The following is a 25,835-nucleotide window of genomic DNA, read 5'->3' on the forward strand; positions in this document are numbered from 1 at the left end:
AGGAGTTAAGAGTTAAGCTGTGGAGATGCAGGCCCAGCTCTGAGCTCAGGCCTCACAGAGATACACCCTCCATCTCCTCTTCCTCCTCCTCCCTGTCCACGCTCTTGTGGCCGCCCGCCAGCGCCTGCAGACTGCACCAGAGGCAGAGCCGATCGTCCAAACAGCCACAAAAACACCAAATACTATCTCTCTTTGTCATTTCATGTTATAGAGACTGTGCAGCTCCCATGCACCCTTGTTGTGCTTTGGGATTCTTCCCAGATTGATTCCAGCAGCAGTGTCTCCCGAGCATGTTGACGTTTCCAACCTGGCGGCAGACATGCGCGGCTCAGACGCCGCCGAGGTCTGAGGCGGGGGATGCAGAGTGAAGGTTACCGAGCCTCGGAGCAGACGTAGATAGACTGTAGGTTTGGGGGGGTGGAAACAAGAAGAGGGGGCCGCTGGCTCGGGCTCGTCTTTCTGTCACTTCTGGTTTGGATTCAACATGCTCCCACTGGAACGTCTTCATTATAAACCGCGGCTCAGAAACTTGAGGGAGAAAAGCTGAACCTGACTCCGCGTCTGGCTCCGTCCGCTTCTCATTCTTCATTTCCCACCCTCCCTCACCTCTTCTTCTCCTGCAACAAAGCAATTCTGTCCCCTCCAAACTCTTTGTGTGACCAGGGCCCTTTTCTTTTTTTGTTCGTCAGAATTTACTCACTCCGTTTGCATTCCACAGCCTCCAATTTTCTCTGACACATTTTTGTTTTCAGCCAACTTGTGTCGTGAGAAAACCCTTAGTTTACTGATAAGGCTGATTGGGCGTTGATAAAAGTCTCTCTGTTAATCCAAGTGCCATTACCCGACCTCATATCAACCCATTTCCCTAAAAAAAAAAAAAAAAAAAAAAAACCTTCACAACATAGACATAATGTAGTCTAATACTAATGTTGTAGAGAAACTTAAATACTTGTAATCCCACAAAGGCAACAGAATTAAAGGTCAATGTTTACCTGAGACTGGAGCGGCTATCTGAGACAGAGCAGCAGTACGCACACTTAGACTGATACAACACAGCTGTTTCAGCGGGGCCCGCGGAGGCCACTACGTCTGCTGCCTTAACAAACATCCACACAATGTACCCTCCTAAATACCCCTCACCCCCAACCCATATCCTGTCTACTCCTGACGGCCTCATCTCTTGTCCTCAAAGAAGCTCTTCTCCGTCAGTCTTATCTGCCGTCCCTCTTCCCTACCAGTGTCTTTATTTAAGATCCCTCATCAGAAGACTATCAGCCTACAAGTCCAGTTTTTTACAGTGTTGTATACTTTAAGAATTAGGCCTTTATTGCAGCAGATTAAATGTTGTTCTGATGTTTCCTGAGTTGAGCACACTGTTGGTACCGTTCTTAAACTTCAGCTCCGTCCTTCTATAGTTCATATCACCATGTTGGTTATCATCATACCCACATCAGGCATTGTATGAGAGAGCTTTTTATTAATTTTTCATGTAGTACTGAGGAATTCACATAAACACCAAAGGCAACACCAACAGTAGCTGTGTTTCCATTGACCCTATAAGTGCGCAAATCAACATTTCAAAATGAACTTGCTGAATTATAAGAATGCCAATTTTAAAAAAGCTCAAATTTTTCCATAAAACGTTTGGGCTCCATGATAAAGTGTTTTGTTTGTTTGTTTGTTTGTTATTTCTGGTTTTATCGAAATTGGATTATTTATAAAACCGCAATGGAAACACTTTTTCTGCATCACACAAGTCACATGATTCACAACCGGATGCTGCCACTGGTGCAAATCATGAAAAGATGACAGGAAGTAGTTGGAGGATGATGGCGCAGCATGTTTTTAATGGCTTATCACTTCAACAAATTGATCACGTGTGATTTTAATCGTCCTTCTTATTTAACAGAAAGACCTCAATTGCAAAGGATATGAATATTGATAACGTTTCTCTGCACGTTTGTAATGGAAATGGATCTAATTGTACCAGATGTCAGGATGAAGCCAGAACTTCAGCTGCAAGTTATGAACTACACACAATTTCTATTGATAACAAAAAAGACGTTATATACTGCGCCATTAAATACATACCAGACCTCAGTAATACTGATTTATCATCCAGCTATTGAGGGATCAAACTTTTCAATATCCTTGGAACAGCTAAATGTTCAGTTGGGTTGTAGGGAGGGTCCAACCAACCTGCAGGCTAGCAGTCTATCTTCTTTCCTGCCCATGGATAATGGGACTAGATCTTTATCCTCAAAGAATTGTCTAGGAGGCTATGGGAGGTCATTTGGCACAAGTTTTTGTTTCAGTACAAGCATTGGATCTTTGGGGTGCAAGATGCTCAATTTAAGCAGGGGAAATTAGAAATCTGTAGGTCTAGAGACTAACTGTATAAAAGCACTCTGAGTTGCTCCAGTGGCACAAACAACTTCAACCAGATTCACAACTGGATCACAGTGAAGCTAAGCTTAAAATACTGAAGCAATAGCAACAGAGGATATGCACTGTTGTAGATTTAATAGCACTAAATACCACAAAGAGACCAAAAAGAAACAAAAATGCATCTCGCAAGAGTCATGGGTGCATCCAAAGGCTGAAGTCAACATAAGAAATAAGTTGAGAGTAATGTAGTGACTGAGCGATCAGTTAAAATTGATCACCTCATAATTAATCAACGTTGTCAGCACTTCTCATTATTATTTGAGATAAGATTTCTGAGTCTGGCAGAGAACGGCGTTTTATTTTAACAACCACAAAAGCGATTTCACTATTGACTCAATATCTAACACCATAGTCGGCCTGCTTTTGGGTTTGAAAAATCTAAACCCACAACATGCGTCGTTTACCTCAGAACAGCTAAGGCGAAGATGAGCTGTCTGTGAGTTCAGACCACATAGAACAGATCCTAAAGGCACATTATGACACAACTCACTTTAAAACTGAGGTTTGATTTGTTCTTAGTATTGCTGTCAAAATGTTGTACCTGCTTATCAGAAGAGGCATGACTCCTTTAATGTACAATAGTCTGGCATAGCATTATGACCAACAGCCTAATAGTTCTTTGGTCTCCATTTTACTGCATCACTGACCTGTTTAGTTGTGGACTCCATTTGACCTTTGAAGGTCAAATGGCACCAAGATGTTATCAGCAGAGCTTTCAGGTTCTGTAAGATGTGAGGTAAGGTCTCTAATTGTTTGCATCCCATAGAATAGAAATAGTCTTTATATTTCATGTTGATATAAGTGGGAACATGCATATCCACACAAAGGTAAAACAAAGATAAAAATAAGAACACGATACTCAAATTAACAATATAAGAAAAAGAGAAATAGTCAAGAAAACACTCTACTTTGCCACCAGATCTAAGGGCATGTTAAGCTACGTAACAATCACAGCCCACTTTATCAATAGCAATTGGGAAAGGTCATACAGTAGACCATGCATAGTGAAAGAACTGAGGTCTAAAGTCTGAGGAGATGAAAATAAATTGGAAAATGAAAGATTAGTTTGTTGATTTCCGTGGCAAACTCTAAAGTTTCAGAATAAAGTCCTTTTTTTCTTTAAGCATAAAGTTGATCTCTGAAGTTTTCTTGAAAGTAATAAAATCTCGTCCCGTCTTGTTCTTGTGAAATCAGTATCGTGTCATTTACGTATTGCTACACCACTATTTTTAAAGTTTATCATTATCATTTGTGGCTGGATGAAGGGGTCCAGTGACTGTACCCTTACTTCAACACCCCGCAGTGTGAGCCATAAACCTCATCAAATGACTGAAGGACAGCTGGAGTCCACAGATGAGGTACACTACTTGAGGCATTTAAAATATGTGACTGTTCCGGTCAATAGCAAAAGTTTCCATGTTGTGCCGAGCCACCATTTACTGGAACTGATAGCAACGGCAACATGCTAATCGTGTCAAGAAAATAGGAAGATATAACGTCTCGCCACAGTATATTCAACTGTATATATCTCCTGCTGAGCTCGGACATCATTTTTATGAAATTTTCTACAGTTTAGCTACTTTTAGCCTCACACATCTGTTCCATCTAAAACAAAAGAAATTATACAGTCATGTCTTGATTTACAAGCCTGCACGGTTTGCCAATAAACACGCACGGTTGCGTTACGCAACGCGAGGTTTGAACGCGGCGGTCTAGACGAAAACGATTAAGCCATTTGCATCGTCGGCCAATCAACAACTGCCTGACCGTCGCGGGTCGCACATCTGCGCCCTAAGCTATAAACATGGTGTTTAAAGCTGTGCAGTCGGATCTGTCTAATTGGTATACGAGTGTGATCTTTGAGTCTCTTCTGTGGTTTTATCGCAGACACATGCTGAAAGACACACACGCACATGTGGCTCCAGACAGTTCAGATGAGACATGTCACATTCGTTGACATGGGGCCCAATTAAAAGGGAGGATTAAGCCGGGGCTGGGTGACCTCCTCAGGAATCTGTTCGAGACACTGTGTGTACACTGTCAAACCTTCCCTTTAAGCACTTTCACCTGCTAATTAAGACACCGGAGTGGCATGTGTGTGCATGCGTGCGTGCACCTGTGTGATTTGCGTGCGTGCGCGTGCGTGCGTGCGTGTTTATGCGCAGAGACAAATTCACTTTCAAATGTCAAGGACAGATTTGCAGACCGAGAAGCTTTAATGTAAATATTTGACTGGAGTATTGTGCGGCTTCTTGGAGCTCGCTCCAGCACACGTCAGACGCGGCACAGACTTACGGCAAACAGATAAGGCATGTCATTTGTTACGTTAAAATACTCCACGTTTCAGTGCGAGCATCTCAGTGGCGCATGGAGGAGATCATCTGCTGCAAAAGCAGCGCCGTGTCTTGCGGTGTGAAGAGATGAAAACGGACAGCTGTGAAGTCGGTTGGTGCCGATCGAAGCTCTGAAGAACTGATTTGTTTTTACGTAATATAGAGCTACATTATACAACTTTCATAATATGTTTTTGGCTAATCAAAATGGAGGAAAATAGGAATAGCATCCTTCAAACGTCCACTTGTATAAATGCTGTTGTGCCTTGAAGGCCCTGGAGGTTTGTGAAAGAACATTGGTGAATAAAACATCAAGACCAAGGAATGAAGCATTTCACGCTTTTCAAAAATGTGTCCTTTGAGGAAAGCCAGGAAAAGTCATGTTTCCAGTTTGTCAGAAGCCATGTAGGGAACACAAGAGTTTGTAGAAGAAGGTGCTTTATTTTTATTTTTATATTCTGTTCAGATAAAGATTTTACTTCTTGAAATCCTCCTGGTTATGCCAGGATTATGTTGAGCAATGAATTTTAAAATGCTGTTTTAGTACCTGAATCTGTTTTTATATGAAGTTTGTTTTTTTTTTCCCCAGCATCTTTGGAACTGTTTTGAACCTGCCACAAAATCTCTTTATAAGTGAAACGTTCTCCCGTTTTTACGCATCACAATGTCGTGCGAGTGAGCTGTCGACTGTTTTACTGCGGTGAAAATCTTTGTGTATTGATGGTTTGGCAAATACATTATTTTAGTCTGTTTCACATCATATCTATTCGGCTACACAGTTGAACATATAAAGAGTTTATAGCTGCAGCAATCTTGTTACTACAATCTCAGTCGTTGCTGATGTCTAAACAATACCAGACATGAGCTACATGTGAACATTATGTCATTGCATGCATATGGAATCAGTCACGCTAGTAAATGTGCAATAAAAAAAAACACACAAAAAACAGTGTCACACATTTTAAAATTCATTATTTTATTTGAAATCATCTTCATGCAACTATGAGGATGTTGTTATAAAACTACACAATCTTTGTTGATCATGTATGCTCTGTAGTGAGGTTTAGTCGTATTACAAGTTTTCAACTTTAAAGGATGAAACCTAATGACTTTCATTGACCTAAAGTAAATATCTCAAAGTACAATTACTTTTCAATAATAGTGCAAACATACAGTATATGAAATGAATCAGCAATATTTAAAAATTTTATGAATGGAATTTTTTGACTTGCTCAATGGATTTTTGTATATTTATCGGTCAGAGGATTGACCCTTGGAATAAAGAACCATCCAAAAGTAATTATCTTTTTAGGTATTCTTTACAATGTGACAAACCAAGAAAAATGTATGAATAAATGTACAGAGGAAAGAAAATGATATGTGGTTTAAAATATTTTGTAGAGACTCCTTTACCTGCAAGTCTTTATTGAAGTAGAGTAGGTCTATGAGCTTAGCACACCTAAAGATTTTTGCCCATTTGATAGCTGCAACTCACTCAGACTGAATTGACTGTATGTCAGTTTTCAACTCTTACCATAGATTTGCATTGGAATTAGGTCTGGACTTTGACTGGACCATTCAAACATATGATTATGCTCCGACTTAAATCATTTCAATGTAGCTCAGGCTGAATGTCCTGCTGAAAAGTGACGTTCCACCTCAGTCTCAAGTCTAGTCCTGTATTTAGCTCCATCCCACCAAATCTGACCAGCTTCCTTGTTCCCACAGTACAAACCTCTCCGCATCTTTGTTGCAGCGTGGAAATAGTGTTTTCAGAGTGATGTCCTGTCATGGTTCTTTTCATACACATTGCATTTTACATGTAGGTCAAAAAGTTAACATTTTGGTCTCTCTTGACAAGATAATTCCTCCCCATGTTTGCCCCGAATGGCTAGAGGTCAACTTTCTATAAGCAATAACTTTCACAGCCTTTAGCTTTACTTCCGCCACTGCTGTGTTGAGGTGAACCATGAAGGTAGTTGATTAGAGCTGTTCTCTTTAGGTGTGTCAAAGTAAAGACGAAATTTGTGGCAGAAATTTGAAAACGAGTTTTCAATCGTTGGTTTATTACAAAAAGTCCCTATCAGATTCTGCTCCATTCAAGTGGAGGAGCTGGAAAATATTACACTCAAGAAACAAAGTTCAAAGCCTAGTTCATTTGGACAAATATCTAGTTGGTGTGTGGAAACTGGAGGAGTGGTCCACCAAATATGGGTAAATGACATTTACTGTCTGATCTGGCTGCAGGACAACATTCTGTTCTGTTGTTATGCTGGGCAACAACAAAAAGACAAGCATGTTTTACAGTATGAAGATTTTATTTGTCGGACCTTCTTTGCTTTACATTGATGCGGCGACTGTCAAAAACAGACCAAAGGTTCCAAACTCTCATCTCCGTTGCATTGTTTTCTGTGAGAAATTGACCTTTGGGTCTTTTAGGGCTCTGCTTCTTCAGCATCTCTTAAATCTTCCTGATGGTATTTTGACGTCAGACAATGGTTTGGATTTTCCTTCCTTAACAGGCTTATCAGAGAGTTCAAATCTCTTGGATTCTCCAAACTTATGTAAAGCAATCTCCCACCCCATTCTAAAATCTAGTACTCTCAAGTACCATTTCACTTCGGAGTAAAGAACTTTAGGATCAGACTATTTGGCCAAAGTTTTACCTCTACTCAGACTTTTAGACTCAGCGAAGAAGTGAAACTGGACATCTTCCGTTCTGCCTGTGTCATGGCTCCACTGTCTTCCTCTGAGTCTCTATCTCGATCTGCCTTTCTCCCCACTAATGACAGTCAGCTGGGCTGATAGGCAGATATATTTACACTGGTGGCAAGGGAGGAAGAAGTCATCAGCCAAACCCTGTTGTGCCTCTGGGTTGCAGCAGGCGGGGCTTGGAGGAAACCCTGGCCCCAGCTCGGCCCCTCCCTGAGTAGGGCATATCTCTGCATGTTGTCCCCGGCCCCAGCTCAGAGCTCTCAGCCAGAAGGGACCAAAGCCTCGTCGGCCCGCAAAAATCACACACTCCCACATCAGCTGCTGTGGGGTGAGAGCGGAGGAGAGGAGAGCAACGGCAGACAGAGAGCTAGATTCCAACTGAGCGCCACAGAACTAGAACGATTTAGTTTGTTCTCACACACTTTTGCCAGTTAGTGCTTCTTCTTAAGCTGTTGATGAGGCGGCCAGAGCCAACTTTGTCTCCCATGAGTCTGTGGTCCAGAGGTCGCCCGAGGGCTCGAAGTGTGTACGGCTTTTTGAACGTTTGCGGCTTGTTTTTGAAACCTTTGAACGCTGGAACTGTACTGAAATCATTATGACTCTTCTGGGCTCCGAGCACTCCATACTGATACGAAGCAAGTTTAGATCAGGTAAGTTCATTTTTGGATTGCTTCTGACTGTATGCTCTCTGTTTATTAGCAAACTCTTTTGCTCGGTTATCCTGCAACACCTTGCCGGCCAACACTTGGGACTTACGTGAAATCTCTTATACATCATTGCATTTAACTCCCTTCTGCATTGAAACATTGTCACGGCAGCCCAGCAACAGGTGTGCACAGCTGTACTGCTGTCATGTGTAGGTACAGTTGACACCAGAGTCTGTCTCCAGAGAGCTGAGACTAGCGGCATGCCTTGTCACACCATGATGAATTTACAGCTGGAAGGATTCCTCGAGGTCTGTCTGCTTCCTTGTAGATGTACCCACGTGCTTGTGATGCCTCAGGCAGGTTGGTGCACTTGTTCCCTGGTGGTGGTGCTGCTGAGGGAGCTTGTCCAGGTTTTCCCCTGTCTGATAAGAGTGATTAGATGTTGAAGAGGTGTCAGAGGTCAACTAAATATGGCTCATGGTGCACAAGACTCTGTGTGCCGTTTATTCTTCCCTCCTCCTGTATGCACACATTCAATTCCATTAATATCTCTGTCCATCCATTTGAAACACTGGGTTAATCCTCACAGAGTCACGCCAGACGGTGCCCATCTTCAGCGGTCAGTAGACAAGAGGTGGTGTACACCCCTGGCAGGTCATTCCAACACAGTGCATTTCTTATTCAGACACTTGTTCTAGTTTTAAAGGTACCATCTGTGGGGAAGGGGTGTGTGTGGGGGGGTGTTTGCGCTGTACCACTGTAGTGTGTGTAATCTGACCAACACTGCCACCTCCCTGAGGAAAATGTAATTGATTGGGGTGAGAATCAGCTGTGAGGCTCCATGTAGGTCACTGAACGGTGAGCAGGTGAATTTCGGTGAGCGGTTTCTCTGGTCCATGCATCCGCTCTGCCGGTCAGCTGTGACTGCATTCCGGAGATTGCGGGCCAAATGTCCCTTTTCCTTTGAGCCGTTCGGAGCTCCTGTGCTCCAAATGGCGATGGAACTGCTGTGCTGCGGGGAATTTTTAAGGATTCCAGTAACAAATCCTTTCTGCTAGAAGGACTGTGTTGCTCTAACCCGAGTGCTCTGAAAGGATAATGCGGCACAGATGTAGCGATACCGACTCTAAGCTCGAGTCCGCTTGATGTTACAGTCAGAGGAGTTAATACTGGATGAAACATATAACAATCGACGTGACTGTTGGAGCTAATTTACGAGTGCCTGAGTGAGCCTACAGAAGGAAGACAGCCTGTAAATCTCTATGTGCTAACTGCTGAAGACAGGAGGGAGTCTGAGACAATTCAGCCTGTGGAGAATTTACAGTTTTCTTTAAGCTGCAGCACTCTGAGTGACATTCAACGCCCTGTGAAAACCAACGATTGTTGATACTTTTCCACCACGCTTGAACTACATGATCCCAGCCATGGGAACCGCTGCTGCTCGCCCGTAGCCTAAGGGAGCGTTTAGCTCTATGTGAAAACTGCCAGTCGTCGCCGCTTCTGCATACAACGCGCTTCGGCTGTGCTGCTGAAGCCATGGGAACTGCCTCCGCTTTGTGGAGGCTAAAAGGAAAGATAAAGATCTCATTTATGAGCTCCACAGAGACTACACAATGTTTTTCAAGTGTGTCACTCACTAGTGTTCATGTTGATTTGATTAACAGCTCAAACAATAGTGGACGACATTCTTGAGACGCACACTGTGACATTACGGTGTGAACGAGGGGTCCAACTTCAGGTAAATGCCAGATCTTGCCAGATCTTGAGGGGTCTACTATATGCAGAATAGCAAATGAGAATGTCTTCATAAGACATTCTCTTATGAGAAGTATGGTAACCATACTTGATCGAGAAAGCTTTTTTTTTACTGCAGTACTTATATCTACCAAAAAGATGCAAATATTGGTTTAATTGGCACTAACATGCAGACAAATTTAAATAACAAAATCAGAAAACTAAATCTTAAGCATAAATTTGGTTTTGCCCCCCCCCTCCAAGAAGTACATTTCATCATCAGTTACGGTACGAATAGAATTACAGATTCTACTCGTACTAACAAAAAAATGTGGGCCCTGAGGAGAAATTACTCCCAATTTGGACATAATTTGATACCCCTGAAGACCAGTGCTTACGCTCATGTTGGGTGTGTGAATGATTTGATTGGCAAGGAACTAGTACGTCAAGAACTGGCAACAGGGATACAACAGGTGGGACAATGAGTCAAAGAGACCAGGCAGTTACAATAGCTTGTGATGCCTTGATGCCTTTGAGATGCAGTAAGCAGCAGAATCGACTCGACAGAGTTCTGTGTGGATCATGAATGCGACCGGGTGGAAGTGAGGTATAGGGATCCACAGATATCACAGAGGTTGAACCTCCATGTAGGTCACTGAACCTTCATGGAGGTTGCATTTCATGTCGAGGATAAGTACCCATCCTCGACATTGCACTGAATAGTTGCCTGGTATTTCCACTTGACTTGATGTGGAGCCAATAGAAGCTTCCTCAACCTCCATCAAGTCTGAGTGTAACTGAAAATCAAATGCTTTGGTAACCGACTGATAAGTCCTTCATTTTATTTGTAACGCCACTGCCTACGCCCCCTGGTGCCTAATCTAGAGATAGCATCTCCTTGGAAATCTAATCATCTACATGCTTATCACTGGTTTCCTCAGGGACTGACTGTGCCAAAATCAAACCAATTCTCCTGGAAACCTAACTTTTTTTCAGAAAAGTGTATGCCAGTTAAACTCTAGTTGATTTTTGTCAACAAATATCCGCAAAACCGGAATAACATGGATCGCTAATTTATACTGGTGAAAAAACCCCCAAAAAAACAAAGAAGGCATAAAATGACGTAATGATTCCCTTTCATATGGATGTGATCTACTTCCCTTTAATGTGGTTGTGTCAGCTGCTCATTTAGAAAAGGTTTGGGAGAAACAACGTCAAATAATTCAGCTTATTGTGGCAGTAAATTGGATTATATTTCTTTAATGGAACCTGAATAACTTTACACTAACTGGACTGAAATAGTTTGCGAGACCAGGCAAAGTATACTCCAACGTTCTGACAGTGAATGGCATTCTGGCTGCACATTTTAAAAGAAATTAACAGTTTCCTTTTGTTTTTTCCCTTTCCACTTGTTTTCAGTCTTCCACTGTTGACCATAAGTCACAGGCATTGGAACCTCTCCAGAAACATTTATGGTGGAGTGTTGTCTCCCCTGCAGTCAGGCTCTGGCTCTTGTTCATAAGTCTGACTCTTAAGTGGCCAAAACTGTTGGGAGTAACGTATGCGCGTTCCTTTTTAAGGTGGATTTTAAGGTGGATTTTTGCTTCATACTGGGGTATTAGAGTAAAATAAACTTTTTGCTTCATTTGGGAACACCTGTTTACGAGATGGTGGACAGCAACGCTCGTACATCTGTCGCCAACACATTCCTGTCCGTGTCGATGAAAGTTTAGGGGGAAATTCGGGTGACGAATGCGTCCCCTCCTTAGATTGTTGGAGTTCTGGTGCAAAAGTGTGATGTTAGTGCTGTTCTCCTGTGCGAGGCACAGAAATGGATGATAAATAGCGAAATCTCTCGGCTGGCTTGTTTAATTATCTCCACTTCAGTCACACAAAACCCCCTCGAACCACGGTTTATTTACATTATAAATCTGAGCACTTGTAAATGCGGCTGTCGATTTGTATGTCCTTTGTTGTCAAGGCACCCCAGGCTGAAACAAATGTCTTCGGTTTCAAAGTCAACAGTGTGTTTCAGCTATCTGTGATTACGCGGCTCAGCTCGGCTCGGCTCGACTCGGCTCCGCAGTCAGGACAAGGCAACGCTTTGGAGAAAGAGCAGACTGTATGGCAGCTGCTGTGCTTTCTTAGGCACAGTTATTGATAACCTGTCAGTACGCTCAGCACAGAGCAGTACAGCTTGACTTCAGCGTTGCCTTCGCCAAGAAAATAAGACATAAAACCTGCATGTATGGGTGAGATTAAGCCTGTCACCTGGCTGAAATATGAGCTTGTTTTATCAGCTTGCAGGCAGCACCGAAGTGATCAGAAAGAAGGGTTCAGTTTTCAGGATTTGGCTCGCGGACATGTGGGAGTACAGGGGCGAAACAAATTTACTGTCATCTTTGTCAACCGAACTGTGACACTCGAGTTCTGCATCTTGAAGTTGTAGTTAAGATTTCTTAAAGTAAAATTCTGCTGAAACAACAAGAAGTTATTTTCTTAGTCGCAGAAGAGAACTTTCTTGGTTTCTATTAGTATAAATCAGAGATTGTAACAAATTCTTCCCCCCCCCCAAAGTCCACATCAAGCATCAAGCAGGGGCAGACAACACAACAATATTAGATTCTGAGTCATTAGAATGTGCTGATAGTTAGCCAAAGATGAGAGATTGTATCATCATCCATAAGGCAGACTTCTATGCTTTTACATACACAAATCATCTTTGTGTTCCTCTTTTCCCCTCAACTTAATAGACCTAAAATAGTAGGGCTAAACGTCACTGGTCGTAGATAATTATATGGCAGGTGTTAGCTGCCTAACAAAAGCTAGTCAAGAGCTAGGCAGCTAACACCTGACTAAGTGTCTACTAGCAAAAGCTAGCAGCTAGCAATGCTGACTTAAGCTTTAACTTAACTTTCATTTGTTGCCAGCTTAGACAACCGCCACCATAGCCAGTGGTGTGCTTATATTCAACTGGACAATAACAATAGAGTCCTAACACGGATTGAAAGCAGATGTCTAATAGAGTCACGTTAGTGACTGAACCAAGACAGCGTCCTTCAGAAGTTCACAAGAAGAGGCTCGTGGACATTGTTGTTCCTGGCAGATATAATGTAAAAATATTTTTTTGTTTGTTTAGAAAAAAAATTATTTAAACAGTAAATGGAGTAAGTGAGTGCGCCAACAATGTTCTTTCTGTGTGTGCCTGACAAAATAAAGTGGTGTAAAAATATTTTATTGTGGACTATCATAACATAATCTTTACTTTTATGTCTGTTTAACAATGTTGTGCGCTCAGCTCTCAGCATGTGCTTCACATAGGAGAATTATAGGTGGGACACCACTTCTAACCTCCATTTGCTTTGTCATCAATGGTCTTTCATTCCTCGTGGCTTCCCATCAACACGCCTAAATTAAATTAGAACGTGATTTGCCGGTTTCTGCAGAACTTGACCTTTGGATTCGCGCATCTAAAGGTTGCAGGCCACTGAGCCTCGAGAACTGGGTCATGAGATGCCTGCCTTAAAGAGTTATAAAATGCCAATTTATTATTTTAGATATCGCTGTTTAAGATGCCTGTTTTAGTCCTGGGCGATCACAAAGTAGCTGTTGGCTTCAGCGACCAGGCTCAGCTGATGTGGATTCATGCTAAACGAAGACTGTCATCTACCGCTGGTAAGATATAAATTGCTCATAAACATGTTCCAGAACCTCGCTTCAAAAATCTCAAACTATCCCTTTGAGGAATAAACAGGAAAAAAAATGCTGAACAGAATTATCTTCCTACTACATTTACATTGCATTTTGTCACCTGGCTTTTACCAAAACACTTATGAACCAATCAGGCGTGCGTAAAAAATAAATAAATAAATTCTTGACAGTGGTTGTATCAGTTGCATGTTTTGGTCAGCTTCCAGTCAGTCACTAATGCCTGCGTTTGCTCTGTGATGTAGCGAGCTACGGGGTCGTGACCCCTCCCTCTTGCGGTAAACGAAAGCAGATGTCAGAAGAAGGCAGGAGAAGGGGAACGGCCTGGCGTTACGTAACGGAGGTGAACCGCGGCGGTAGAGCGGGCAGTGTGGCAGACGAGTGTCGGGAAAAGTCGTTGTGCTGAAGCAGTTTCTATTCTGTTCTTGACGTGCACGGCTGTGGCCAGAGGAGAGCGAATTGAAACCACCTGAGCGAGATGATAAACAATTGGAGAGACGAACAGAACGTGATCAGGTGGAGCGGGAACATTTCATACTTGTGTGTCAGATCCAGGATCCGACCAGGAGACCCTCCAGATAACGGCGAGGAGGAAAAGCACACGCAGACAAAAGAGACGAAAGGAACGGACGCAAGCAGACCAACAGACGCAGAGGAGGCTCGTGTTTATGACCTAGAGTCCCACCTAGGCCACTACTGCACACACACACACATGCATGCACACGGACACAGCAGGGAGAATCACACACACATGCCGTGGACCACACACTGCCTAGCAGATCTGTTTAAAAGCCAGGAGCTGTGTTTATCTTTCCCTACATCCTGCTCGCAGAAATATTTGCGAGAAACAGTGTTGTTTTGTATGAGTGTGTGTGAGTGTTTTTTTTTTAATGCATATGTGGACATGCATAATACTGATAGGGTTCACAAGAACCTGGGTCAGTGGCGTGCACAGATATTTGGGGGTCAGGTGCTCAAGTGGAGATGGGGTGGGGGGTTACGTTTTGCAACAAGTGGGAATATTAGTAGATTTTTCCTGCACAATTTTCAATGTCTCATAGCAAAATTTAGACATTGTCTTTGATTTTATCTTTCATTTACAAGAATAGATTGTCTAAATAAACTGATGTGAATGATTTGATGAATTTGAAACAGAATATACAACACGTACACCATACCTGCAGACGTCTTCTGGGCACTACTGGGACTGGTCAGCTTATAAGCGTTCAATTTTAGCTGGAAAAGCTTATAACTTTTCCAGAAATGCTACCTTTAGCCACACACTACACTGTTTAAAGAAAAATTTTAACAAATATTTTAAAAGGGCACTTTTTTTTAATCTAAAAAGCGAAAAGGGCAGGTGCTCTAGCACCACCTAGTGACCATCTGTGCATTTCCTTGGCCAAGATACCTCTGATTTGAGTCAGTGCTTAGATATTTTTAGGAAATTAGGTTTTAGAATCTGCCTTCTGAGTTCATTTTAAACAATATAATTCAGACAATACCCATACTGCATGTTCAATTCACATCATCTTATTTGCTAAATTACTCTTTAATCAAGCTCTAAAACATTTTCTGATGCCAAACAGGTTCACCTTAATGAGTAAAAACTGAGCATGGTCTCACACTTGGACTGAATGTTATGATGTATATTGTTAGCCTTGATATGTCACAGAATTGCACTATTACAATATCAAAAGAATGAAGAGCTATTCATGAACTATTGCTTCATGTTATACGACACCCTGCGATTGCAGACAGGCTCAAGTTCTTAACTTTCATTGTTGCGTTTAATGAATCTGATCAGTTCAAGCCAAGTGCGCTGGTAATATGGCTTTTATTTACCAGCTAAATGTAATGAGTTGCTGCAACCTTAAAAGCGGTGCCAAGTAGAAGGAGAAAAAAGGAAAAGAAAACAGTTGGAGCATTAATTCAGGAACGGGCTGAAATGTTTTGCTCCTGCTGTTGGCCCTGAAGAAGAGGACACCTTTAACACGAGACGTATTTTTGCATCCAGCTGGTCTCTGGAGTTAGAACTCCAATCTGGAAATGATATGACACACCACTTGAGCTATGCTACAGTTTTCAAAGGTAAAAAAAAAAGAAAATGTATACGATACAGTACTGTGGTTTTAACTCTTGAGACAGAAAACAAAGCACAAGGTGTTTCGGTTGTAGCACGGAAAACCAGTGAGACGTGATGATTGTTGTGCGCAGTGTCCATGCTAGACTTTAGCAGCAATAGAATGGCCGATAAAGCCAAAACAACAGACTCACTAACAACGATAATGAGGTGCAAACAGTCAGAAGTGCAGAGGAACAGCTTTTTACCGTCACTACAAAATCCAATGTGGCTGGCTTCATTTTGCTCCAATTGAATTTTCCAATTTGGAAAATTGGAAACATTGGAAACTTGGGAACTCTGGCCTCGTTTTAGCTTTAAACTCAGATGCCACTCAAAAAAAAAGAAGCATTTTGTCAAGTTCTGTGTGGAACTCAAGCCAAGATCCAGTGGACACCATTTTAGGTAAAACCAGCATATCTTCCCTGAAAAGACAGTTATTACTAAAGTACAAACAGTTTAATTCTATAGAAAACATCACCAGAAGTTTGAAAAAGCAGATTTAAAAAGAGCATATTTATTTGGAACTTTTAACATCCATGCCACGTTTCCCCTGACTGAAAGTAATATTTTTAAAAATATTTTTAAATGACCCAGTCAGGTTTCTTGAAGAAAAAAACCTAAAGATTAGGGTGACGGCAAAGAGGGTTATCAGAAGCAAACTTAGATGAATGAAAACAATGAAATCTAAATCTCCCCAGGGTATAAATGTTTCTTGACTTGTACTGTCAAATAATACAGTCAGGACTCCATTTGCAACAAATGCAGTTGTCTCTTGCCAAACTGTCCACATTGATCTTTTGGAGTATTAGAAAATAAACACAAGCAGACATGACTAAGAAGTAGTAATAGCAAACCTGTCCACCCAAAACATCTCCTATATAAGGGAGGGTATAAATGAACACCAATCCTCTTAATCATATTTACAAGTTTAGTTCATTACGATTCTTTACCTTTTCTGAAAAGAGATCTGGTGGCCATCTCCAGCATTTTTAAGCTGTAATGAATACTGTAGTCTTCTATAGCTGAGTGGCAAAATGAAGAGTGAATGGCTTTCAATCTGTTTTCATTTTGGTTATCAGTGGTGTGCACAGTACACTGTGGAGTTCAGTCAGGGATTTGAAATATTCATGAGGGATTTATTTAAAATTGACTTGTAAAGTTGCTTTTTTGTTTGTTTGTTTTCTTGACATGCACGCCCTACTTCTGACAAGCCGCCTTCAGGTTAACTAAACACAAGCTATTCTGAAACGGCTTCTTCTTTTGATTTTTGCTCTGTCCCTCACTTGTCTCCTCACATCTCTTTCCCTCTTTCCTGTGCTCCTTCTGTTCTCCTTTCATCAGTGCTACAGTTAAGACTTCAGCAGAGGAGGACACGAGAGCAGCTGACAGACCAGGGCATCATGCCTCGTGAGTAACTTTTTCCAACTCTGAGCTGCCTCACACTCATGAACACACGTACACACACCTTTCTGCCCTCATGCTTCTTTGTCTCTAAATAGTAGCGGAGAAAGAAGGTATAACTGTAGGGAACCTTTACCCCACAGTCAACCTCAGCAACACTACACAGGTCATTCTGATGTATTCCTACTTGATACCTGACCAGAATGCACACATAGTCTCTCTAGTGTGTTCTGGGTTGCCTCTGGAATCTCCTCTTAGTAAGATGTGCCTGGAAAACCTCCAAAGCGAGGCATGCAGTTTGCATCCTGATCAGATGGCTGAACCTTTTTACAGGAGCAGCGGCTCCATTTCAAGACATGGCTGGTGGAGCTCCTTACCTTAACTTTAAGACAGAGTCTGGTCTAAGGTGAATCTCAGCCGTTTTCTATCTAAGACCTTGTTCTTTCAATTATAACCCATACCTCATGATCATAAGGGTAAGGATTGGTAGGTAGGTAATGTCCCAGGGAGGAGGTGTATTGGCTGACATGCGTCTTCAGTCTCACATGAAGTACCAGGACATCTATGAAGTGGCAGACTGCAGTGGTGGTCTAGATAAAGATGTCCAGAGATTGTTATTCAATTTCCAATACAGAGGATGTTCACTGACAAATCAAGATACTCAGCTATTCTTGTAAAGTTTACTCAACATTGTTTGGAACCTGACTGTTTAACCTTTGATTCGGGATGATTGGTTTGAATTTCATCCGAAAGTTGAGGAACTAGGATGACCTTTATCTTCATGGAATTGGTTGTGGAGTTTAGTTGGCAATATATACTTTTTAAACAAGCATTTGGTTCCATGGGTGTCTACAAGCCATAATCTCCTGTGAACATTGCGGCATATGCACCCAGGTGTGGAACAGCCCTGATGACAGTCTGAGGCTATTGTTGTCAACCAAATCTAGGAGTCTCTTCCACAAACAAAGAAGTGAATGAATCTTGGCGTCCTGTTAGAATGGAGCTCGGTATAGATAGACGGATTAGGGCTGTGTGTGAAGTAACTCAGGTGTCCCGCAGGTTAGTGTTATTGAAGAAAAATCTGAGCCAAAACTTTGAAGTACTAGATTGGATGGTGAGCTTTTTTTGTATTTATGCTTAGGCATTTAAAGTTTTGACCATCCATTGAATTACACTACAGAAAGCAGCTGATCTGGAAGCTGATCTCAAGTGATTCAGACCAACACTAAAAGTAAGCCAACTTGTGAATTGGATTTGGCCAAGTTATACATGCTGGTGGCCAGGTACTTGTGTTGCTAATGAGTATACAACTGTGTTACCCTTAAAATTTAATGGGAGGCACTTCTGTAATTTCCAAGTCAGGATAATCGTATACCTCAAATCTTTGAGAGGTATACGATTGAAACTAAAAACTAGGCAAGTAGCATGAGTCTCAGTGAAGCTGATGTTGCTAAAAGACATTCACCCTAAAATTAGGGGAGGTAAGTGATGTTGATGTTCATTTTCAGAATAACTGGTACATTTAAGCAAAATTTATCAGGTGACAGGACTATTGATGGCTACAGATAAAGCAGGTGGATGTATTCATCCTGACAAGCAGCAAGCAGGCAGGTCGGTGAGTGACCGCTAAGGAATGCTCTCGTGATGGAAGAATCTCTCTGCCTCAGAAGAGGCTGCAACCGTTAGGGGCTCAATTCAGAAAGTGAGAGAGAACCTGTTTACAGGGCCGCGCTCCATCAAAGAGAAGGCACGCCCGAGCATGACAACGTGCAGAGAGAGCTGCCATTTGCAAGGCGAAGGCTTTGTTCTTTTTATGTCACATAAGTCCCAGCTATGATGACATGCAGGCCTGCGTGCTCCGAGTATTCTCCTAAATCCTCGCAGTTCCTGCGATTTATGGGGCCTCGCGATCCTCAGATCAGTGAGACACTGCAGTGTTTGCAGGTATTCTGTTTAGTTTTGACTGCCAGCAACCAGCCGAATGAAAACGTGGATTTTTCTTTAATATTCATGAGAAAGTAGGCCGAGACATGGCACGGCAGAGAGCTGCATGTACTATCGCCTTGAAGCAGAATTCAAGCCTCTTGAGCTGTCTCACATTTTGTCGCGACACAAACTTCATGGTACTTTTTCAAGCTAATGTAAAGAAGCATTTTATGAATTTGTTAATGTTACCCTGAAGCAACATAATCTTGTATTCGCAAACATGGCAGCAGCGATGAGAAAGGCCAGTGCATTAGACTTTTCTTTCCTCCCATACAGAATCAACAAGGTGACTGGGGGACATGGGTAGCAGACCAGGGATTTGTTGAATGATATCTCTGGCACCGTTTGCCATTTCACAGAGGCTCCAACCTCCAGATAAAGCCCTAGTAAGTGTGCGGGGGAACGGAATCCAGAGGTCCGGCTAGGCCCTATCAGTTTCTAGGAGTCTGTCAGATAAGGCAACAAGGGGAAACGCAATTGGTCGACGGGAACCCGAGCTCTCTTTTAAAAGAGAAATTTCAATTGGCTGTTTATCTCTCTCGGTTGCAGGGAATTGAGTTGGCGCTGTTTGTTTGTACTTTCCTTTCACCCAGGCCATAGATTCCTTATCGCCCCTTCCTACAGAATTCTGTCAACGGCACCGAAAGTAAGACGTTTTGCAAGGCGACGGTGGTACGGTCCTCCTCCTGTTGCCGCTTCTGTAGATGTGAATCTTCAAACGCTGGCTGCCTCGGCCTAGCTGTGTTATTCCTGCTGGGGAAGATGGACACGGCACAGGGTCTGTGTATACATTACCCAGGGAACATCTGGTGTTTATTAGACTATTCAAGAATCCGCCCCAGCCTCTCAGGCCTGACCGGCGTGTGGCCTGCATAGAAGCACACTGTCTCCCTGCTGGCCTCAGGTCTGACTCCACACACACATCCAATCTAATATTTCCTCATAAAGATAATAGAGCCGTAGCTGGCTGCAGGTTTACGGTGCTTTTTCCTGCTTGTGCTTTAAGATCCTCGTCTCCACGGCGGGGATGCTATAAACCTGGATGGAGATACTATTCGCCCATCCAGTTTCCCTCTCACCGTCATTCAGCAGGCATAGAGTGCTGTGAAAACGTATTTGCCCCCTCACAGATTTCTTCTGCTGTTGCTTTTGTTTGTCACCACTACATTTTTCAGATCACCAAAAACATAAATAAATGATTACGGGAAAACCAGACCCTTTATGACACTTCCGATAAACAATGAGAAGTTCTAGAGGAATTTAGAACAACTCTTTGTTATAGAAATATTTTAACTCGGACACATTTAAGGGCTTTCTGGAATTAACTGCCTGTTATATGCCATGCCACAACATCTCAGTCATATTTAATGAAAGACTTTGACTCCAACCTCTTCTTTTCCCTTCCGAGCTTAGTTTCTGAGATGGACTTGCTCATGTGCTTTGGGTTTTCTAAGCTTAAGGTCACAAAATGACGATTGTTAATCATCTTTTATCCACTGCTTTACTTATGACTAATGTCATAAGAAATAGCATTCATATTCTTTTTGATCAATTATTTGGTCGCCAATGCCTACTGCAGACTTTGTTCTGTTTTAACCGTTCAACCATTACAGCATTCAGCTCTGTCAGCAGATGTGTGTTATAACTTACAGTATTTATACTAGATGTATTTAGTACATTGGTGGGAGTGTCAAAATCATTCAAACTCTGTTAGGGCCACTTCCTTCCTACTAAAAACTAATATTTGAACTTTAAACAGTTTGAATTGCAGATTGTTGCTTAATGGCTCAGATTTTTAATATTTTTTACCATTTTGATGATCCTCCCACACTAATCACAGATCAATGAATTCAACGTCTTATAGTAGGAGAACCTTGTCAAACCCTGGGACCAACTGTCTCAAAATCTGTCAGAAGGTCACCACATTTCAAGGAATATCCTACTATTCTGGGACTTTTGTACATCTTGCAAAGCAACTTCAATTATTATTTCTGCTTAATTTTTTAAGGTTTCTAATAAAATTTTATATGTTTGAATGCTGCTGCAGTGGCGCAGTAGGTAGCACTGCTGCAGCAAGAAGGTCCAGGGTTCGATTCCCGGTCCGGGGTCTTTCTTCACGGAGTTTGCATGTTCTCCCTGTGCATGTGTGGGTTCTCTCCGGGTACTCCGGCTTCCTCCCACAGTCCAAAAACATGACTGTCAGGTTAATTGGTCTCTAAATTCTCCCTACGTGTGAGTGTGTGTGTGTGCATGGTTGTTTGTCCTGTCTGTCTCTGTGTTGCCCTGCAACAAACTGGCTAACGCCCAGAGCATTAGTTGGAGATGGGCACCATCACCCCTCCTGACCCCAGTAGGGACAAGGGTGTTAGAAGATGGATGGATGAATGCTGCTGCTTATTTCTGAAAATTAAACTTGCAATACTGCTTCATTTGAGCTTATGTTTTATAGGAAATTTGTTGTTTTTCCTCCTTTCATGATTTAAACTGAATTCTAAATTGTTTTGAATTATATTGCTTTTTTTTTTTTTATACCTTTCACAAATTATTCCGCAGTACAGTGATCCTTTGCATTGTTTCCCTTTTCCCCCAATTCCTTCAAATTTGTATATGTCCACTTCCTTGTTGTCTCTACTTCTTTCATATCATTGATGCATCTTTTTACAATTTTATACTTTTTTTTTATTGATACTTCTACCAAAATGGTCTGTCCTGATATATAATTGTTTCCCATCAGAAAATGATAATAAGCGTCTGCTTCTGGTTTTAGGTTTGAAATAAATCTCCATATAGGTGTTGGTTTGCCATGGGTCTGGATTCATTTCTGTCATTTTCTAGTATTGTATTTGTAGAAGGCAATGCAAAGCAGGTTTTATTACATATCTCTTGTTTGTAAAAGTCCCTAGAAGACTACAAGGAATTTGGGGGGACTTCCTCAATATAGGTACTGTATATCTGTAATGACTTTGTCGCAGAAATTCATTAATGTAGGCAATGTTTTTAAGTTGGCCATACACTGAATTGGTAATCAAGGTCATGTTCCTATTAAAATATAGGTCTGACTCTATAGCCATACCGCCACTTCCCTGAAGTTTTTAGCTTGAATTTTCATTGCAAAACCCAATAAAATCTGTCTCTATAACATTAAACTGGAGGAAGACGCGATAAAGAACCAGGTATAGTTTGCAAAAATTTACTTAACATCACATTTCTTGCCAATTTGGTGCCACATAAATGCACAAAATGTGATTTAATTGGTCATGTGGTGAAACAAAAATGTGGTGCCGTGTCATCAACATCCATACGACACAATATGTTGTGTTACTCTATAATCATAATAATGTTGTAATACTCTATTATCTGCATGTAAATTTGGTTGTTTATCAGTTTATCTGACACAGTAATATGGTAAAAGGAAGTTGTCCTAGAGTGGAGCTTTAAGGAACCTCAACGTTGTTTTCAGCCAAGAACACCAAACACTAGTTAATAGCCAAGATAATTTAGTCCCGAGTCAGAAATCTTGTACGTGACTTTATGGGTTAATTATAGTGTTTGTTTATTTACAAGTGAGAATAAATGTCGTGGAAAAAAACCTCTTATTCAATCTCCATAGAATACAGAGAAATTGGGGATTTTAGCTAATGTCGCTAACTTTATTTGATACCTTTATTAAATGGGTTTAGCTTTTTTGTTGTGATTAATTAGGTTTTATATGAATAGCACGTAGACAGCATTGTAGGGAAGTGGTTAACAGAACAAAATTAGCAATGGTCTTCTAAAAATCTCCAGTTAGACTGAGGATGAATGGTTGAATGCTTTGAAAAAAAAAAAAGGAAAAGGTATTAGTTGCTGGAACCCAGATGTGGTTACTTCACACTCCACTCTCTGGAAACAACCATACACCAATGCTTAGAGAAACAAGCATCCTGTGGAGAAACACCTGGAGTGTTGATCTCCTGGAAATTGTAAATGTCTGATCTGAGTGAGACACAAAGTACAATATTTGCTTTATCTGAAGTTTAATCATTCTTATCACATGCCATTCTTATTTTAGATGATTTTTTTTCTTACTTTCAAATAAAGTATTTCATACCTGATGAAGTTTTCATTAAACAGTAATATTCCACCTTAGATGTCCAGAAGCTCCATATCTTTCATTTCTTCTTGGACCACAATCCCGTCTCATCCCTCCGAAATCTCCAACTAAAATCATATTTGACCAAAAAAGTGCGTTTGTTCTTTTGTGCACTCAGATAATCAAACTGATTCAGTTTCTCAGCTCTCTGCTGGATAACCACTCAGCCCGGTGAATGCCGAAGATAGAACGGAGGCCATGCCAGGTTCTCGCTGGCCCTGATTATTTACCTTGGATTTAACAGAGAGAGAGGGAGTCTGTGGAAGGTTAAGAATCTCACCAACCTCAACCCTTTAATTACCACCTCTCCATTTATTTTCCTACCACTCAGTGTTTGAAGGACGCACATTAGAACTGATCCGGCGCAGGAACACTGATTGTTGGGGAGAATCACAGGACTGGACGTGTGGAGTTTGCAAATTGATAGTACAATGAGTGCATAAAATTACCTTTTCTTAAATATATGAAACTTTGTGTATATTACAAAACATTTTCAGGATTCTGTTTGGCATTTTGCAGTATACTACAATGTTCATTAAAAATTTGCATCCTGATTTCAAAAACGATGACATAAAAATGAGGAAAACATTTTCTTTCTCCATATACCATGACTAAAATTTAGTTGGAAGATAAATATGTTAGATGGAGAAGAAATGCAATAACCTGACTGCATGAGTAGTCATGTCGAACAGAAACTTTGGTAATGACTTAATTTCAGCATTCAGTCTTCTTTCATAGAAGTCTATCCGCATTTCACAATATCTTCCCACTCTGCTAAAGCTACAGTTCCCCAAACCTTTCGAGTTGAGAGAACATCTCTTGTCCACAACCCTCTTCAGGCAACCCCGCAAATTTGCTGTCAGATTTACTTCTGAACTTTGGCTAGGTCAATCAATATGTTGATTTGGATTTATGCTTGCTCTTATTAGGACGTGTTGCCGGCATCCTCTTTGTAGCCTCATTGAGCAGTTCCTGCCTTTTCTTCCTCCAGTTTCAGTACCGTCGCTGTTCTCACACATTTTCTTAAATTATTGATGACTTTTTTGTACTTGAGCTCAAAGGAGGCATTCAGGTTCCCAGGTCAGACATACACCTCGCCTTGACTGCCATGAGCTCCTATCCTTGAACGCCAAACCAAACCAGACTGGAGACAAACAGAGGGAATAGACTGGACTTTGTGACTTTGGGTGTAAAAAGAAAAAAAAGGCAATAAAAGGCTAATTTGTGGGTCTTCTCATTCACAGCCATAGATGGACTGGTCAACCAAACTTCCATCATTTGCTTAGCAATTCTGTGAGAATAAAGAAGTGAATATCAGCTTGCTCCTGCTAAATTAGAAGGTTAAAAAAAAATCCTCTTTTCCAACACTACAGAGCAAACTTTCCAAAGGAGTCTCAAAGCATGAACACTACCCAGTCGGCCACTCCAGAGGTGTTGTCCCAGGCGTCCATGATATGAAGAAGACATTGGAAGACAGTGAAAGTGGACTCATTATTTTTATGTTTATTCATCTGATCTTGATCTATTACTCTTCGTTATCTTGATCTCCCCTTTGACAGCTCCTCTCTGGAAACTCTGGGGAGACCAAAGCAAATTAAGTTTGCTGAGGAAATTACTAAGAAGTGACCCTTGGGCATGGGCCCCCACAGCAGGCAGAAGTAAATATTATTATTTATTTTGAGAAAGGCAATAGTCGAGAAAGGCAAGCAACTTATGATGTTTGTGACTCCACAGTTGGGTGTCGGGCAGCTTTCGAGTTCATATTCCTTTGGTGAAAGACCTTCGTCGGATCAATGGCGTACTGCTGTCGGTGTACAGACTACAAGATAGATGCAGGTTTTAGAAGCACACTACATTAACTATAAAGCATAGAAGAACAAGATCTTTTATTTTCCTTTGATACTGTATTAGATGAGTGACATAATCTGTTGTAGCTCTTGGGTAAAATATTCAAAAGATTCGCCTAGTAGTGCATCGTTTATTGATTTCACCCATTTCTGTTTTCTTCCCTATTTTTAGGAAAGAGAAAACTGTTCAAAACAGGGATTATTTCCGGTTCAGATTAAATCTGCAGTATTTGCAGATTCACTTGTAGATATTAGTTTCTGTATTTGTGCTAAGATGGCTTCCACTTGTTTATCAATTCACATTAAGGTATATTTGTGTTTGAACTATTAAAATAGGCAATCATAGGGAAAAGACACCATCTGTAAATTTTAATGGCATCACCACTGAGTTTTGTCCAGAACCTTGAGCCTTAGTCATCACATTGCTTGGCTCTGGTCTCCTAACACCACAGCATGTTGCGTAAAGGAGCCAAAGTGTTGCAGGCAGCTGGAGGACAGTGGAGGAGGAGGAGAGCTGCCTTTACTAAGACAGGGAGCAGCTGTATTTGCTTCCTGTCTTTTTCTGAAGAAGTGTCCTCAAGCTTGAGTGTGTACTTGTGCGGACGTACCTGCGTGTGTGTTTACGCACGGCCTCGGCCAAACTTCAGCTTTCTCTGGTTCCAGAAATGCACCTACAAAAGGCACATGACAGAGACGGGCTGTTGCGCCTGCAGCATGAACCTTTCACCTGAAAGCTCTCTGTCTTTATACCCAACACTC

The 25,835-nt window shown here is 41.5% G+C and overlaps 1 protein-coding gene across 3 annotated transcripts in view; it reads left to right on the plus strand.

Moving 5' to 3' along the window:
- Nucleotides 1–25,835, plus strand: part of myocd (myocardin) — a 140,675-nt gene that overhangs the window by 100,255 nt on the left and 14,585 nt on the right. Inside the window, exons 1-2 of one of the 3 annotated variants that reach the window (XM_032573481.1) lie at nt 7,716–8,146; nt 17,052–17,117. In XM_032573481.1, the coding sequence (XP_032429372.1) occupies nt 8,092–8,146; nt 17,052–17,117 (121 nt within the window). In that variant the 5' untranslated portion in view covers nt 7,716–8,091. Of the gene's footprint in view, nt 1–7,715; nt 8,147–17,051; nt 17,118–25,835 lie in introns of those variants that run through there. The other 2 variants (XM_032573480.1, XM_032573482.1) reach the window with 2 other exon arrangements.

Source organism: Xiphophorus hellerii, chromosome 10 (genome assembly GCF_003331165.1).
Source record: "Xiphophorus hellerii strain 12219 chromosome 10, Xiphophorus_hellerii-4.1, whole genome shotgun sequence".
In the NCBI taxonomy this organism is placed as follows: domain Eukaryota; kingdom Metazoa; phylum Chordata; class Actinopteri; order Cyprinodontiformes; family Poeciliidae; genus Xiphophorus; species Xiphophorus hellerii.